At 36.0% G+C, this 17,123-nt stretch overlaps 1 protein-coding gene across 4 annotated transcripts in view; it reads left to right on the forward strand.

Annotated features, from left to right (window-relative positions):
- The window catches only part of ap3b1a (adaptor related protein complex 3 subunit beta 1a), a 53,526-nt gene that overhangs the window by 32,767 nt on the left and 3,636 nt on the right, over positions 1-17,123 (forward strand). For all 4 annotated transcript variants that reach the window (XM_016552535.1, XM_016552536.1, XM_016552537.1 and 1 more), the window contains exons 23-26: positions 2,919-3,147; positions 5,167-5,251; positions 7,216-7,313; positions 11,904-12,042. In XM_016552535.1, coding sequence (XP_016408021.1) covers positions 2,919-3,147; positions 5,167-5,251; positions 7,216-7,313; positions 11,904-12,042 — 551 coding nt within the window. The remainder of the gene's footprint in view (positions 1-2,918; positions 3,148-5,166; positions 5,252-7,215; positions 7,314-11,903; positions 12,043-17,123) is intronic.

Here is a 17,123-nt window from a genome sequence, read left to right on the forward strand (position 1 = left end):
CACAGTATGGTAAGGGGCGTAACATTTCCGTCTCACGCTTGAGGTATTCGGCCAATCACAACGCACTGGATAGCTGGCCAATCACAGCACACCTCGCTTTTCAGACCGATGAGCTTTGTAAAAATCGATGCGTTTCAGAAAGGCGGGGCGTATAAGGTAGAAACAATAATGTACAGTATGTGGAAAAAAAAGTGCTTAAACCACATAAACACATTTCATTACACCAAATACACAAAATAATGTTCTTTTAGCAACATCATATGACCCCTTTAATATTATGTTTAATAATAAAAATATAAATTAAATTACATAATTTGATACTGTTTTTAGCTGTTAATATGAATATATAGTTTTATTTTCAGCTGTATTTAATGGATTTTACCATAGTTAATTCCATTTCCTTGAATTCTGCAGATTTTTTCTGCAAAATCAAAACAAAACATGTGTTGATTTGGCCTTGTGTTGTTGTGTTAGTATGTATTAACAATGTTAAAGCATTCAGAACTGAGCAGTGAAAACATTACCAGTCCACAAACGGAGCTTTGAGGTACTTTCAGAATATGAAAGGATGCCATTTTTCTTTGCACATTTTCAGTTTAATTCCATTGCACTATTTTTAGCTTTTATAACAACTCTCATTACTCTATGAAAAAACTCCAGTGTTGGGTTGTAGATGGAATCCATAGCTCGGAGGGCTTACTGGTGTTGAAGACCGAGCCGCAGCCAACAAATAAATTGCAGCCAGAAATGTCATCCCTGTCCAGGTGTTTAGGAGTGCCGTGTAGAGCCAGAAAACTGCCATCAGCCGCCGATCTGTTCTGCTGTCACACAAGCTAGAGAGAATCCAGAGAGTCAGGAGTAATGCATTGAGACGTCACACTCGTCATATCGATGGCAGCCGGTGTCACAGGACACAATTCAGGCATGACGCTTGGCCTTTCTTTTCTTTGGACCATTACGGTGATATTGTTGAAGCAAACTAGTGTAAATCAGAGATGCACCATTTTTGCTGATTTGATTGCAGATGATTATTTTTGATATGGCTGAGAACTGATATGGTCAGTATTATACACTACCGTTCAAAAGTTTGGGGTTGGAAAGATTTCTTTTTAAAGAAATAGCAAGGATGCATTCAACTGATCAAAAGTGACAGATTTCTATTTCAAATAAAATATGTTCTTTTGAACTTTCTATTCATCAAAGAATCCTGAAATAAATGGTTTGCACAAAAATATTAAGCGACTCAACTGTTTTCAACGTTTCTTGAGCAGCAAATCGGCGTATTAGAAGGATTTCTGAAGGATCATGTGACATTGAAGACTGGAGTAATGATGCTGAAAATTCAGCTTTGCGTCACAGGAATAAATTGTATTTAAAAATATATTCAAAGAGAAAACGATTGTTTTAAATTGTAATAATATTTCACAATATTGCTGTTTTTACTGTATATTGTTTATCAATTTTGGGTACATTTTATATACTAAACCAATATAGTTGATTCCAGTATAGTTGTGCGACCTTAGTTTTATATTGATAATTAAAGCTCTAATTATGGCTCATAACATTATGGTGATAAATGTCTCAGGAGTGGTTTTACAGAGCTGACAGTACGGTCACTTGCTGGACCAGTTGTTTTGTCACTGCGTCTTTGTTGATGGGTTTTTATAACTTGTTGTGTATTGTGATGTTTTAAATTTCACCATGGTAATGTTATCTATAAGTTTTGTTTGAAATTTCGAGGATGATTTGTGATTGTCTTGGAAACCTTTGTTGGAATGGGTTAGAAATGATAAACAAGTCAGTAATGAGCATTTATAAAAGCAAATTTAAATCCAAGTTCACGATGTCTTGGAGTTATATTTTAGTTAAAGAACATTTAATGTTTAATTAAATATATATATATATATATACATTTTTTAAGCTAAGGCAAGCAATCATTATCACTATTGCTCATGATTTATGATTTACACAAAACCCTGACCTTGATTATTTATCTTTGGCACGTAATTCCTCCCACATTGTTTGTGCAGCCACCTAGCAACCACTCAGAACACCTTACCAACCACAACGCACTGACCCTAGCATTGTGATGGTAACTTTAGCACAGATGTGTTGTAGAAACACTCATATCTTCTTCAGAAAAAGTACAAAACTAGCTCTGTTTCCATTCTGCTTATATTATAAATTACCTAAGACAGCATTAAGAGCATTGCAGCATTACTCTAACATTATAGGAGTTTTACTAAGGTTTCCCTAATGTGTTTATACTGTTTATGCCTCTCTATCATCTTCATCTGTGTCTCAGAGATTTTGCATTAAGATGAAAAGTTAAAAGGTGGCTTATTAAGAGGAGGAAATGGGCTGATGGTGGCTCTTTATGCACTGCTTTTTTTTTTCTTTTTTCTTTTTCTTGTCTGTCTGTGTGCAAATAGGTGTTTTTGTATGTTTTATGTGAACACTGACATTTTACACGTGTTTTATGTCTTAAAGTTTTGATTAATTGCCAAAATAATGACTGTTTTCATACAGGTTTCCTCTCATTTTCCATTGGTTAGACAAAAAAGGATTAGTTTTGATTAATTGTCAAAATAATGACTGTTTTCATACAGGTTTCCTTACATTTTCCATTGGTCAGACCAAAAAAAAAAAAGGTTGTTTTTATTAATTGCCAAAATAATGACTGTTTTCATATACGTTTCCTCTCATTTTCCATTTGTCAGACAAAAAAGAATTCGATCAACATGTTTAAGAATAATGCAACACAACTATAGTTTTAATTATTACTTATTTACCACCACAAATTTCTTTCCATTTCTACTCCGTTTTTTGTTAACTGCATGTGTTCTCTTCTCCATCTTTGTGTATTTCTTGCTTGTCAGTTTGACGCCGTTTCTTGGCCTGTATGTGTCTCCCTGCAGGCGAGTTCTCCTGTGTTTGTGCCGGAAACCTCCCATGAGCTGCTCCACAGGATGACGGGTAAAGGTCTGTCAGCCCAGTACCGCTTCACCCGGCAGCCCTGTATCTATGGCAACAGCATGGTATCCCTGCAGCTGACGCTAAGCAACAGTACTGACCAAGCCCTGGAGAACATCCACATCTCTGAGAAGAGTTCCACCGGACAAAACATCCACCGCTTTAACGCTATTGGTGAGCTTAACACGTCAATAAATGGAGTTTAACAGGACTAGTTGTGAATGTGTAATGCAAAGGGGTCATAGCATGAAGAACAGGATTTTCTTGCTGTTGCTTGTTTCTGAAAGATGAGTTGGAATTGTGAAATTGGCACAACTGTGAGCACATCAAAATATGAACAGCCATGTTTATCAATATCAACACCTATTTGGCAACTACTACTTATTTACCTTCACATTTATTTATTTTTAATTCCTTTTAATCATAGTTGTTGTTTTTACTTTGGGTATACTTATTGTTTTATTGGGCAGTAATTTATTTTATATTTATTTTAATTATAGTTGTTTTTACATTGGGTGTTTATTTATTTACATTGGGTATTGTATGCATTTAAAAAAATTTTATTGTAGTAATTTTTTTACAATGAATGTTTGCTTGTTTGTTTATTAATTATTTTTTTACATCAAGTATGTATTTATTTATTTATTTATTTTGAATATAGTTGTTTTTGTTACAATAAGTGTTTAGTGATTTGTTTTAATTGTTGTTGTTTTTTTACATTAAGTATTTATTTTAATTATGGATGTTTTTTACATTAAGTTCATTTATTTATTTCAATTATAATTGTTGTTGTACATTATTATTATTATTATTTCATACTTTGGTGTTAATATTATCATTTATTTATTTATTTGTTTATTTATACATGCATACATACATTGGTTATTTCTTCTTATTATTAATTTTACTCATCCAGTCAGGGATTTTGCCATCCTATTTTCACCCTGTAGTTGAATTTTTCTTTCTCTGATTGTCATGTAAACTTCAAATCTGTTAAAATTATTTTGTAAAATTCAAGAAGGTCACCCAATTATTTTGAAAGTGTTTAATAATATAGAATACAGCTGTTTTAGACATTCATAAATATTAGTTATTAATCAGACTGTCCAGCTGAGACTTCTCCAGCACACACACTTTCACATTCTCCCTCCTTCAGCCTGTATTAATGCAGCTGATATGATTTCTGCCTGTGTATCGATTAGCAGAGGTCCTCTCATCAGACACGCAGCTCACAGTGGTGCACAACACAAACACACACTCGCATTCCCTATGTTTTCTCTCTGTCTGTTTCTCTCTTTCTCTGTCACAAAACAGTTTTAGTCATTCACAGGACAGGTTTGGGTTTTATAACATTAAATTGAACCATGCTTGTGTTGTTAAAGCATCACAAAGATGAATTTCATGGCTGGAAGGGAGAAGAATAGATCAAGCTTCTTTTTTAGACTGTGCTGCACATTCAGAGTTCAGCACTTTCTCTCTTGTTTTTTTCCCTTCCATCCTTCCTTCTTTCCTTTCTTCCTTTCAGTTATCCTTCCTTCCTTTCTTCTTTCATTTAGCTTTTTCTTGCCTACTTCCTTTATTCCATTATTTCTTCCTTTCAGTTTTCCTTACTTTCTTCCCTCTGACCTTCTTTACTTTCTTCCTTCTGGTCTTCCCTACTTTCTTCCTTTACTTAAGTTTTTTTCCTTTGTTCATTCTTTTGTACTTTTCTACCTTCCCTCCTTCTTTTCTTTTTTTCTTGCTTTATTATGTTATCTCTTCATTTCATTCTTCGGCCTTCCTCCTAACTGTCTTCCTTCTGGCCTTCCATCCTTTCTTGCTTCTTTCCATCTTTACTTCCTTCAGTTTGTCCTTCCTTCCTTCTTTATTTCCTTTTCTCATTTTTTCTTCCTTCCATTCTTCCAGCCCTCCTTACTGTCTTTCTTCTGTCTATCTTAACTTCTTTCTGTTCCATTTCTCCATTTGTCCTATCCTGACTTCTTTCCATCTTTCCTTCCTTTCTTTCTTCCTTCCTTCCTTCCTTATTTACTTCCTTTAGTTCAACTTTCATACTTTCTGTCCATCCTTACTTCAGCTTTCTTTCCTTCCTTTGATGTTGCTTTGAATTTTGCATCTTTCTCTATAGAATTAGATTAGATTGAAAGTTTTGATTGTTCACACAGCATGCTGACACATCTTTCTCTCTCTCTTCAGAGCGTTTGGAGCCGCAGGCGTCAGTAACAGTGTCCATGGGCGTAGACTTCAATGACTCCACACAAGCTGCAAACTTCCAGCTGTGGTAACTGTTCACTGCACACTGTATATCATATACAGCAAACATTGTTAAGAGGAGCCAGAATCGTTAAGTCCCTTACAATTTTCATGCTTACCTCGAGTCATTATGGTTTAGTAGCACTACAACCCTTAGATCAGGTCACTCTGACACATCTAAGAACTAGGCACGATGGTGTTCGCTTTCCTCAAAAAACAACATTCAGCAAAAAAAATTAATACACACTCACAATGCGTGCACGTTATGATAGCGCTAGCATGTCATTATACAGATTAAATTAATATTGTTCATTATCCTTACACTGGGCGAAATAAGACCAAATTAATTGTTCCCCTTTTCAATACGTTTCCGAATCATGTGAATGGTAATAATATGCATTACATTTTTTTAATAATCTAATTTAGAGTGATTACACTTCTCCACAAAGCTTGTAATTGTTTTTTCTTTTTTCGATTACGCTGGAGGCTTTTGTGATCGATACAGTGAAATAGCCAGGCGTGAATAACATCACCATAAACAGCCGAGCTGAAGAGAGGGAGTGAGCAGGCGACCGGTAGATTATGTGTGCTAATGGAGCCAATGTGAGTTCAATGACATGGAGACGAGTGGGCGCAGGTCAGGCCTGCACACGTGTCTGTGGCCCTGGATGAAAGCCGAGCTCATGGAGTTGGTTTAAGGAGGGATTCGGCCACTCTCTATTGCGGCTACGTCAAGAGATTATGCTGTATTAGAAAGAAATACCTGGATTTACTCTGCACGTTGATCCCTAGCCCGATTGTTTGGTCTCTGAATCTTTTTCAAGCCTGTTTCCCCTCATCCCATGATCTCCATGGTGCCCCTGTTCTCCCACTCCTGGATTCACTCCTTATTGGCTTCCTATTTCCCAGCCTGCCGCTCTTCATGATGGGACTTTAATGTCAGATTTCAGTCTTTATCGGAGTACCTGACAGTCATCTTTCCTATTGCAGGCCACAAACAGTGATGATGCTAATCAATACAAATATGAAAATAGAAATGACTCTCGTCCTTCTCTTTCCCTCTTTCTTTCTCTCCGTCTTTCGTCTCTCTCTGTTGGTGGATCAGTGATGATTGATCCAGTGGGATGGTTATAACAGTTCTGTTTCTCAGCTAATTGGCTACTTACAAAGTAAATTGGCAAACCTGACAATCAATAACTTTATTCTTTTACTCTTTTGGGATGAGAGGAGGGTCCGAAAACAAAATAGATTGTGTTTCAGTGTTTCTCTGATGTAAAATGTTTTTACTTGTTTAAAAACTGTGAAGCACTGTTACAACTTCCCTGAAATGTTTTATGGCTTTATCACATCAGTTATTTAGTTAACATGACATCAGAATTGACCCTATTTACTTTCTTTGTACATATTCCTGGTCTTTTTTCTCACTCAGAAATGTACAAATATATCACATTACTGAGCTGAAGAAGGCATTACTTAAGTGGACATAAAATGCCCATAAATACCATAAATACAATTTTATATACTATAATACTTTGTATTGTACCAAATTTAATAGATGTACTACCATTCAAAAATGTAGGGTTAGATATTTTAATGTTTTTAGAATTCTCTTATGCTCACCAAGGCTGCATTTATTTGAGTAAAAATACAGTAAAAACTGTAAAATTGTGAAATATTATTGCAGTTTAAAATAAATGTTTTCTATTTGAATATATTTTAAAATGTAATTTATTTCTGTAATACAAAGCTGAATTTTCAGCATCATTACTCCAGTCTTCAGTGCCACATGATCCTTTAGAAATCATTCTAATATCTGCTCAAGAAACAATGTTTTGATCAATTTAATGCATCCTTGCTGAATAAAAGTATTCATTTATCTTAAATTCTTTTGCCAAGCACAAACTTTTGACCAGTAGAGTATATTTAGAAGAGAAACAGAAAAAGATGGACAGGTGTGTGATGATCTTATGGTGCTGTTCTTTCTTCTTTCAGTACTAAAGAAGATGAATTCAGCGTGTCCATCCAGCCTGCGGTAGGAGAGCTGCTGCTGCCCATCACAATGAGTGAAGCAGACTTCACCAAAGAGCAGGGTAATACAAACACCTCTTAGCACTTACACAACACAATACTGATGCTGTAAACACTAAGAAATAACACTTAAAGACCTCAAAAATACAACACTGTCTCATCTTCAAAAACATCTACACACGACTCTCAAAAACCTCAAGAACACAGGGCTGGGTGATTTTATATGAAAGCCATTTTAAGCCTACGCTCTGAAATAGTCTGAGGAATCATCATTTTCCCACTAAACTGATTCAAAATGTTGAATTTTGAATGATGAAAGTAAAAAAAACACTCAAAATCTAGATAAGTTTTTTTAGTCAGTGAACACAAAGAAGAATACCTATTTTTAATGCACATAGTGCATTGAAAAATGCCAGAGTTGTGAACTGATACAAACTAAGTTTTGAATCAGAGTTTTGAACCGGTTTACTGAATCAGACAGTTTGATTCACTGAAATTTATTGAACTTACAAACTCAAAAGATGATCATAGACAATATTAAAACACTTAGTTCTTTACAGTGTCATGCAAGTTGTGAAGCAAGCAAGGATGGATAATGAAGCTAGTTTAATGATAATCTTTAGAAAACTTGATGGGCAAATAAAAAAAAGAGTAATTGTGAAATTGTTAATTTGATGTTAATTTTCTTAATTTATCATTAAAATTCAATGTATTGCCCAGCCTAACCAGTGCATCCTAGAAAAACTCATGTGCATGTGATCTGTTAACATAGTCACACATACATACACTCCAGAGCTGACCACTCTTCTTTTCACCACTTTGAATGTGTGCGATGTTTAGTTGATGAACAAGCTGAGTGCTGGTGACAGGCATGAACTGTTGAAAAACTCTTTACATTTAAATGTGGTTATTTAAACGCACACAAAATATCTCATGAAATACTGTCCCTGCTCTTCGAACTGTCCCTGTGAAGATAACTGCTGATGCAGAAATCTTAGAAAGGCAAATCTGACACGCATAGTATACTTCACATGTGCACCGCTAGTGTCTCCGCTGAAGGCCGACACAAGTTGTCCAAGGAGAATTAGACCGGATGTGTCTGACCTGTTCTCCACAGGACCCTGGGGGTCCTAAGTGTTTAAGCACTGTTTTGCGAGAAACTGATTGATATGAACACTTTTTTTTTTTTTTTTTTACATCTGCTCTCTTATGAACAGACTTTTTATTTTACTTTTTTTTTACACCTTCTCTCTTAGCTGTTAACCTTGTCCTAAGCCAATGTTTATTTTTATTTTTTCAAAATGCCGTTTACTGTCTGTCTAAAATCGCATATTTTCCATACCTCTTCTGAATTAGTGTTAATTTTGTCAGACATTTTTAATTTAGTCTTAGTCTTTAAAATTAGTCTTAGTCTTAGTCCTGGTGTCAAATGTACTTTTTAGTTACTATCATATTTAGTCTCATATACTCATACACATGGTTTATTTTACCTCATCTAGTGTACAGATTTATTATAGGCTATTTAATATATAAATGAATATCAAAGACTTAGATATGCACTCACTCTGTTTACATTATGAAAACTGGCAAAAACAAACAAAAAATATTTTAACAGTAAAATTCCTAATAGGAATTCCAATAATTCCAAATTGCAATGTTTCTCTATTTAAACAACAGCGGTTAAGGAAGTGCATTTATTCAGCAGCCACAATCGCAAACAAAATAGTCGAGATCTCATGACAGAACACAGACTGGCTGAATGACACTTTCGTTTGAGCTGAACATCTCACATGGAGATCGTTTTCAGATCATCATCGGCGCTTCCGCAATGAAGAATGAGCTCATGCGTATGGTTGCCAGATTGCAAAAAAATAAGCAAAACACCAGGCAGAAAATGCATCTTTTTAACAGAGAAGCTCTGATTTGTGGATTTGAACTCTTGATATCTGGCAACCGCACACATGAAAGCTTGTTTAGTAGAGGCGTGTACAGCAGTCCGCAATAATATTTTGTCTCTTTTTTTTTGACGAAAATTAAAAGAAAATTTGGTATAGTTTTTTTAAAATACATTTTAGTCTCATCTTTTATCGTCAACGATATTGCATGTTGATGTAGTCACAGTTATCGTTTATTGACCTTATCGTCTCGTCTTAGTCATGGGGGAAAAAACTTGTCAACGAACATTTTTCATCATACTATTCTGAATGAGTAATTACTTTGGGACTGTTAAAAAGTATATACTATAAAGTATGAATCAGGGTTATTATAGTTAAGTGAAACTAAAACCATAAAAGGAACACACTTTTTTTTTAAACTAAAAATTTAATGTACGTTGAAATAAAAAAAAAGTAACTTATTTTATCTCAGCTAGTTGCCAAGGCAACATTTCTTATTTTCATTTAGTTTAACTCGATGTACTAAAATAACTAAAACTGCAATAAAAATTAATAAAAACGATATAGACATGTTAAAACTAATAAAATTAACACAAATTTAATTAAAAATGACAAAAGCACGCAACAAAGTTGCTAAAACTTTAACTAAAATTAAACTGAAAACAGAAAATATCAAAATAAAAACTAGTTCAAAACAGTAAAAACGATAATAGTATCTCAGTCATACGAAAAAAAAAAATACTGGTATGAATGTGTGTAGTAAGAATAAGTCTGGATGTACTACATTTGCAATATTGTCTTGTGTCCTCTTATTCCTATTATATACACTGTAAAAACTGATTTTTCGAAGTTGTACATAAAACAAAGATTATTGGAGTATATAATTTTTTGAGTGAGAATTGTTTCTATACCAAGTTTTTTTCAGTGTAGTAGGGAAGTATGTGATTTTGGACGTAGTCAGTGTCTCAACCAATCATATCAATTTGGGGCGGAGCTATCTATTTGTCTGACCAATGACTGGGTAATGGAAACCTGCTTGAAACAGTCATTTTTGAGTTTTTGTGTTTTGTTAGTGACACAGAAATGCTCACTTCACCTTTAAATTCCTGATCAAACTCCTGTTCCCCCTTCATTTGCGCAACAAACCGTTTCAGCTGATAAAACCAAACACAAGCATGGGAAAACCAAATAAATTGGAAGCCAAGAAGAGAAAAGCTTGGTTTAACGTGCATCTGGCTTGTTCGGATGCCTTTCGGGAACGCACACACACATCCACATGGCCTGTTCAAATACCTTTCTCTGCTTTAGGGTCCAACATTAGGCTGACATAATGAAGCAGACGCTCTGCGAAAGAAACGGCGGGTTTGATTTTTCATTTGCGCTCAATGGATTCCTGCCTTGTCTTTTTAGAGAGCTGCCTTTACCTTCACTCAGGACGACACGCGTGCACGCACATTTTAATGAGCGAAGGGAGTGCTTCCCGCCTCACTATTTACAGATGAGGAACAGGAAGTAAGGCACTTTTTATAGCCAATCATTTATTCTTAATTGGTTGCTCTGGCAAAGGCTTTTAGCATAAGCCGCGCTATATTCATTTACTCCACATTTTCTCTACAATAGAGCCTAATGGACAGATTTAAGACTTTAAATGAGCACTCTCAAAACCTTGCCCCCTAAACGAGAGAGAGCACGTGTGTGTGTGTCTCTGTGTGTGTTTGCACGTATCACTGTGTGCACTCTCACATTCGTGCCGTTTGAAAGCCACGCTGAAGTGGGCCGCAGTTTGTGCCTTTTGGAAAGAAAAGCACCCAGTCTGTCTGTGTTTTTTAAGTGAAACACAACATTTTCATTTAGTCCAGTTTGGACGCATTAAGCCATATTGTCTGCGTGTGTTTCCCTGAAGAAGCTTGTTAAGGAGCAGCGGCGTGCTGCTTTTATGTGCTTGTTACCGTTCGACGAGGCTTATTCACGCCATCTCTGGCTAATGTCCTGCACGGCCTCCGTGTTTCTCCGCTCGTTTTAGTCTTAATCAAGTGTAGTGGTCCAACAAGGCCCACAAATATCACATGCTCTTACCGAAAGCCGAGATTGTTTTGACTCCCAGTACCTTTCTTTGTGCGCTCGTCAAACGTTAAATATGAAAGAAAGCACACGTATACATGCTAGGTTTGTCTTTCCACGAATAAGTGGCACACTTTTCTAAAAGCTGTATGCAGAACCTTTTTTGTCATTATTTTTTAGCATGACAGTCCGTATATACGTATTGTTGTTCAAAAGTTTGTAGTCAGTAGAAATTAATAACTTTATTCAACAAGGATGCACACAGTTTTCACAAAAATATTAAGCAGCACAACTTTTTTAAACATTGATAAGAAATGTTTCTAGAGCAGCAAATCAGCATATTAGAATGATCTCTGAAGGATCATAAGACACTAAAAACTGTAATTGACTAAATAATATTTCATAATATTACTGTTTTAACTATTTTTGATTGCTGAGCATAAGACTTTTGAAAACATAAAAAAAAAATCTTACAGACCCCACTCTTTTGAACAATGCGATAATATAAATTAATTTGTGGCTCATGTGGCTCGTCTACGCTTGAATCCAATTTGAGCTCCCAGAACAATTTACATAAAATAATAATAAAAGAAATACAATAAGGTGCTAATTGGTGATTTTTCAACTGTGTATTGAATACCTCTGTAGAGGCTAGATTATCAAAAGTGTAAAACTAATGTTTATTTCTGTGCTCAGGTAAACTGGTGGGCATGAACGAGTCATCGGCAACAATTACCATGACGCCAGAGAACGTATCCAGCCAATCAGTAAACAGAAAGGTGGTGTCTGTCGCCAACCTAGGGGTTATTCCATCCGGTCAGGAGAACATATACAGGTAAAAATAAAGCATATGTCCTGTTTCTTAGAAATAATTAGGTCTTTTACATTTTCAGTTTTACTGTTGTATTTTATCACTTTTTTCCTAGTGCCCTGTAGTTTTATATTTTAATAACTGCTTCTCTTCAGAAACTTAAATTTGTATTTATGTCTTACTTAGTTATACTTTGGGAACAGTTCTGCTGAAAAGAAAAATGCCCCTAAAAGTTGTGTAAAACTGACTAAACAGACTTTTGGGAATGTCGTCAAAAGGAAAAGTGGTTCATAAAAGTAAAGTAAACAATGTTTTTATTCCTAAAATGCAGTTTGCAATGTTTTTAAAGGCCCTAATTAGCCATCGGGATTCATGTACTTGTATGTGTCTCCTGAACATTTATAAAGATCTATATTTTGCGGAGTAATTACCATAGGACAAAGCTTTCTGACTTTGTGAAGGACTATAGCGGCCAGAACTTTCATACACACACACACACACACACAGCCTTCTTGCTGACACACAGACAAACTTATTTGTCTCTGTCTCATATATGCACACAAACACAGTGACGTTTGGTCTGGACTTTGGGGCAGTCTCTGATGCAGGCTAATTTAATTATAAAATATGAGCGAATATGAAAGCACCCTTGAGAAGCATTAAAATCTTCCTCACAAGGACACACAGCACACAGGCTGAGTGGAAATCAATGCCTGCAGGTCTGTGGAAAAGGCCTATATTTCATTTAGAATACACAATCGGGCAAATGAGAGCATGTCATCAATCACACGGCTGTTTCTTAACAGACATCCCGAAAAAAAACTCTCCTTTATCCTTCCTCTACAAACCTGAGGCACTTACCCTCATAAACAAATGACTGAGATGTCCAATGTGAGTTTTTACTAAGTTGTTTCTGTAAAGTTTAATAGTGGCATTTTTGTGATTTTATTCGGTTTGAAATATTTTTGTAATGCAGTTTAGATTTTAACTGGTTCATGTAGTCAGGTGACAACAAATAAATATAATTAGATACACATTTCATTTGAGCGGTTTCTCAGTGTTAGGCTGTAAAATAGAGATTCTCTGTCCCACAGTCCCAACTGGTGTCCTTTTTACCCAGAAATCTCTATTTAGGGCTGTATATTCCTTCATTGTCTCATTTATGTGCAACTCCAACACCAACTGATTCAGTATATGGTTTCTATTTCCACGTTGGACACCTTTTTAGTAGAATACTTTTGTTGTAGAGGCCTTCTCCAAGCCATTATTAACTATTTACGCATAAAGTCATGCACTTTCTGTGTTAAATGGTAAATACTGATCTGGTAGAACTAATTGAATTGTGGGTGTTTGTGAGTTGCAGTTCTTCTGTTTGGCAGCAGGGGGCAGCACTGCTTCAGTGGGAGAATGCAAGAAATCCAGGGGAGCCACTTCTAAATGGGCTTGGAAAACAGAGACTCTGTTCCTGTCCTTCTCTAGATCACAGAAGGAAAACATCCTGTCCTCTCTGTTACTAAACAGAGACCGAATGAATCACAGCTATTCTCACTGTTGTTGTTTTGTTTTGTTATTTTAGCAAGCAAAATCACAGCAGTCATAAGTAGTCATACCAGTGGACATATCACATATAAAAGGCTTTTTCTTCTGTATGTGTTTAATGTTAGTTGGTGGGTTAGCTCAACAACTAGTCAACTAATCAACTTTTTATTGCACAGAAGTATCATAGTGTTAACGAAAAAAACAGAGTTGTAAAGATTATGCATGAGAATAGAAGTATTGCTTCTTTAATAGGGCTGCTGCTTTTAACCAGCTATTTACTGACAAAGCTGCTGAATTTTGCATTTATATATAATATTAATTTGATATTTTATTTAATCGTTAATACACACACACACACACACACACACATATATATATATATATGGGCCTTGTAGGCAAGTAATAATATTTTGTAACTGATACGGAACTTAATAGGTATAGCCAGTGCAGAGTCTGTAAAATTAGGATAATATGATCATATTTTCTTGACCTGGTAAAGACTCTAGCCGCTCGGTCTTATCCGAATTTAATAGGAGAAAAGTATTGGTCATCCAATATTTTACATTTTTAACACACTCCGTTAGCTTAGATAATTTAGAAGTTTCATCTGGTCTTGTTGAGATATGGTGTCGAACGCAGCACTAAGATCTAGTAAAACTAGCAATGACTCTATAGCTGGACAACAGGTAGATCAACATCTCCTTTAAAATGTGGATTGAGGTTCATCAAGGGTTTGGTTTTTTGGTTCCTTTTAGTACGTTCTTCACTTCTGTCTTCACTGAGTCATCGCATTTAGCTTTTGAAGAGCCTTGTGATATCTGTCTCCTGTCCTCCGCTCTACTACACTGTTTCATGTCCGTTTACATCATATTTCATGCATGCTCTTTAGTTTATGTGCTCTTTTCTCCTCTGTGTGTTAGTTAGTTAGCAGCTGTGTGAGTGGAATTTGTTTCAGAGAAGAGGAGAGAACCTTGTCCTTCATTTTGGAGAGGGACAGCTGGTCATCTGGTCACTCGCATTAACCTCTATTAGTACAGAGGACTCTTAAAACAGACACACACGCTCACACACAAACATACTTGGCACGGACATTTGGCAATTGATGACTAAAACCCTCTCTGCAGATTTGAGGACACAGAGGAACAAGATAGCAGAATAAGGCTTTAACATATGGTGCATCCAGTGCAAAACATTTGCTTTCATGACTAGCTTCTGAATGCTGGCTTTTGCAGATACGTGAATAGGAAATTTAGTAATAGTGGTTAACCATTATGGGTCAGTAATGACCAGTGCCAATCCTATAGGACTAAGGATCTAAATCTGAAGGAAACATGTCACCTCAAAATAGAAAATAAATATTCTGCATAAAGTATATAAAGGCCATTTTAGGACATTAGTTATTAGTTATATATACCACTTTTGTTTTTTTTTAATTGACATGTTCAGGATAATTAAGCACATTTCCCCAAAAAAAATATAAATGTACTAAAAATGTATTTTTGTTTATTTTTTATGAATGTATTTATTTTTACATAATTTTTATTTATTTATTTTGTGACATTCATCCATTTACATAAACACTTTTGCTAATCTGTGATGCGGACCCGTTAAAATAAATTTGACCTGAGCAATGTTTCTTTCACTGTTAAGGTCCATCTGTGAAAGTGAATGATAACTGTTGCGTGTGAACAGGAATCTTACTAGTCCAGTCTTTAAGGTTGAATAAAGAGGCGACAGTCATTTAATCTCTCTCTCTCTGTCTCTCTCTGTCTCTCTCTGATTAGGAGCAAGTGTTAGTGTGTGTGTGTGTGTGTGTGTGTATGTGTGTGTGGATCGATAGCTGTCCGGCTGGCCAGCACTGGGCTACTGCTTTGCTTTTCTTCCCACAGCCTCAATTAATCCAGTTCAGAGGCCCAGTGGTGACAGACCAGAATACCAATGACCCATTTAGAGCCTGAACCACACCATATACAACACACACACACACACACTGAGTAAAGCTGCTGTGGGTGTGTGAATGTTTATTTTGTGTGAGAATGAGCGACAGATAGACAGAGTTAAACCGAATGACTGTCCAGTATCAGGACCTGCAGCTGTAATTGTACCTTGTTTGTTTGTCTATATTTGTGTATGTAAGCTTAGAGACCACTAAAATCATGTGAATGAAGTGGCTTTGGGTTCTATCACACACATAGGCTGTGCCTCAGGGCCGTGTTAAGTGCGTGTGTAAATAAGACTCTTATAAAGTGACTCCATTAGTAGTGCCGCAGGGAGCGAGAGATCAGAGTGTCAGCAGCACACTGACAGCACAGATATAATGCACTACATCTGCAATGTCTGTATATGTGAACTATCTATATATGTCTGTTCATAAATCTGTCTGTCGTTTTATCTGTCATTCTATCCATCTATCTGTTCTATCTATCTATCTATCTATCGTTCTATTCATCATTCTATTGTTCTGTCTATCATGTAACATTTGTGTGTGTGATCGTGTGTGTGTGTGTGCTGATTGTCAGATGTGACGCCCTCTCCAGTTGGTTAGCAGTAGCTCTGACGGCCCTTGTGTCTCATGCTGTCATGGCTAAATGGTGCTCATTGTGTGTGTGTGAGTGCGTGAGACAGAGAGTTTGGGAGTAAAAGAGGGGCCTCCTGGTGGGAAGGGTGGTGGGGGGTGTATGTGTGCTTCTCAGTGCTAAATGGGGTCCCCGTGTGTGAGGGTGTGTGCTAAACGGTTGATTGTTGTATAATAGGCTGTGTAAATGGGAGGCAGATGGCAGTGTATCAGGCACGTGGGTCCCCCTCAGTGAGAGAGGGAAGGAGAGACAGACAGGAAGGAGGTACAAGGGCGCAGAGGTCGGACAGGGTCGTGTCTGCACTGTCAGTGGAGCCATGTGTGGTGCGTTCACTAGTGTTTCCAGTCTGTGACGTTACCAGGGATACTGGACGCTAGGAATTCTCCCACAGCGCTATGGAACGGTTCATTAGTACAGTTCATCTCTATTATTAATATAGCTCACTCTAATTTACTTGCATCATACCATTATAGGACAGTGACAGCACATCCATTTACATTTTAGTAGTGGGTTTTATTTTGCATTTTAAAAATCAATTGTTCCTTTCCAAGATGTTTGGTCAAAAAAGTGTTCCAGTTGTGTGAAAATAAACCTGTTCACCCTGCTGTACCACTGCACATAACTCATAGAGGCCAATTATTATCCTTAGTTTGCATATGAGGGTAAACTATTCTGCTTTTTCATACCATTAGAAATGGTCAAACTGTCTTATTTAGACAGTTATTTGAAGAATGTGTCATTAGCAAGCCTTTTAGAATTTTTCAAACATAACAATCTTCAAACAAACATAATCTTCATGGTGATATATATATATATATATATATATTTGTTTGGTTTAATTATCATTTATTTGTTTGTTTTCTATTTTATTTTGTTATTTATTTACCATGCAGATTGAGTATTTATTTATTTATTTTCCATTCATTTATTCATTTTTATTTTTTATGTTTTTATTATTATTACTTACTTTTTTTTACCATGAATATTATT

This window comes from Sinocyclocheilus rhinocerous, unplaced genomic scaffold (assembly GCF_001515625.1).
Source record: "Sinocyclocheilus rhinocerous isolate Xijiao unplaced genomic scaffold, SAMN03320098_v1.1 scaffold405, whole genome shotgun sequence".
Classification (NCBI taxonomy): Eukaryota; Metazoa; Chordata; class Actinopteri; order Cypriniformes; family Cyprinidae; genus Sinocyclocheilus; species Sinocyclocheilus rhinocerous.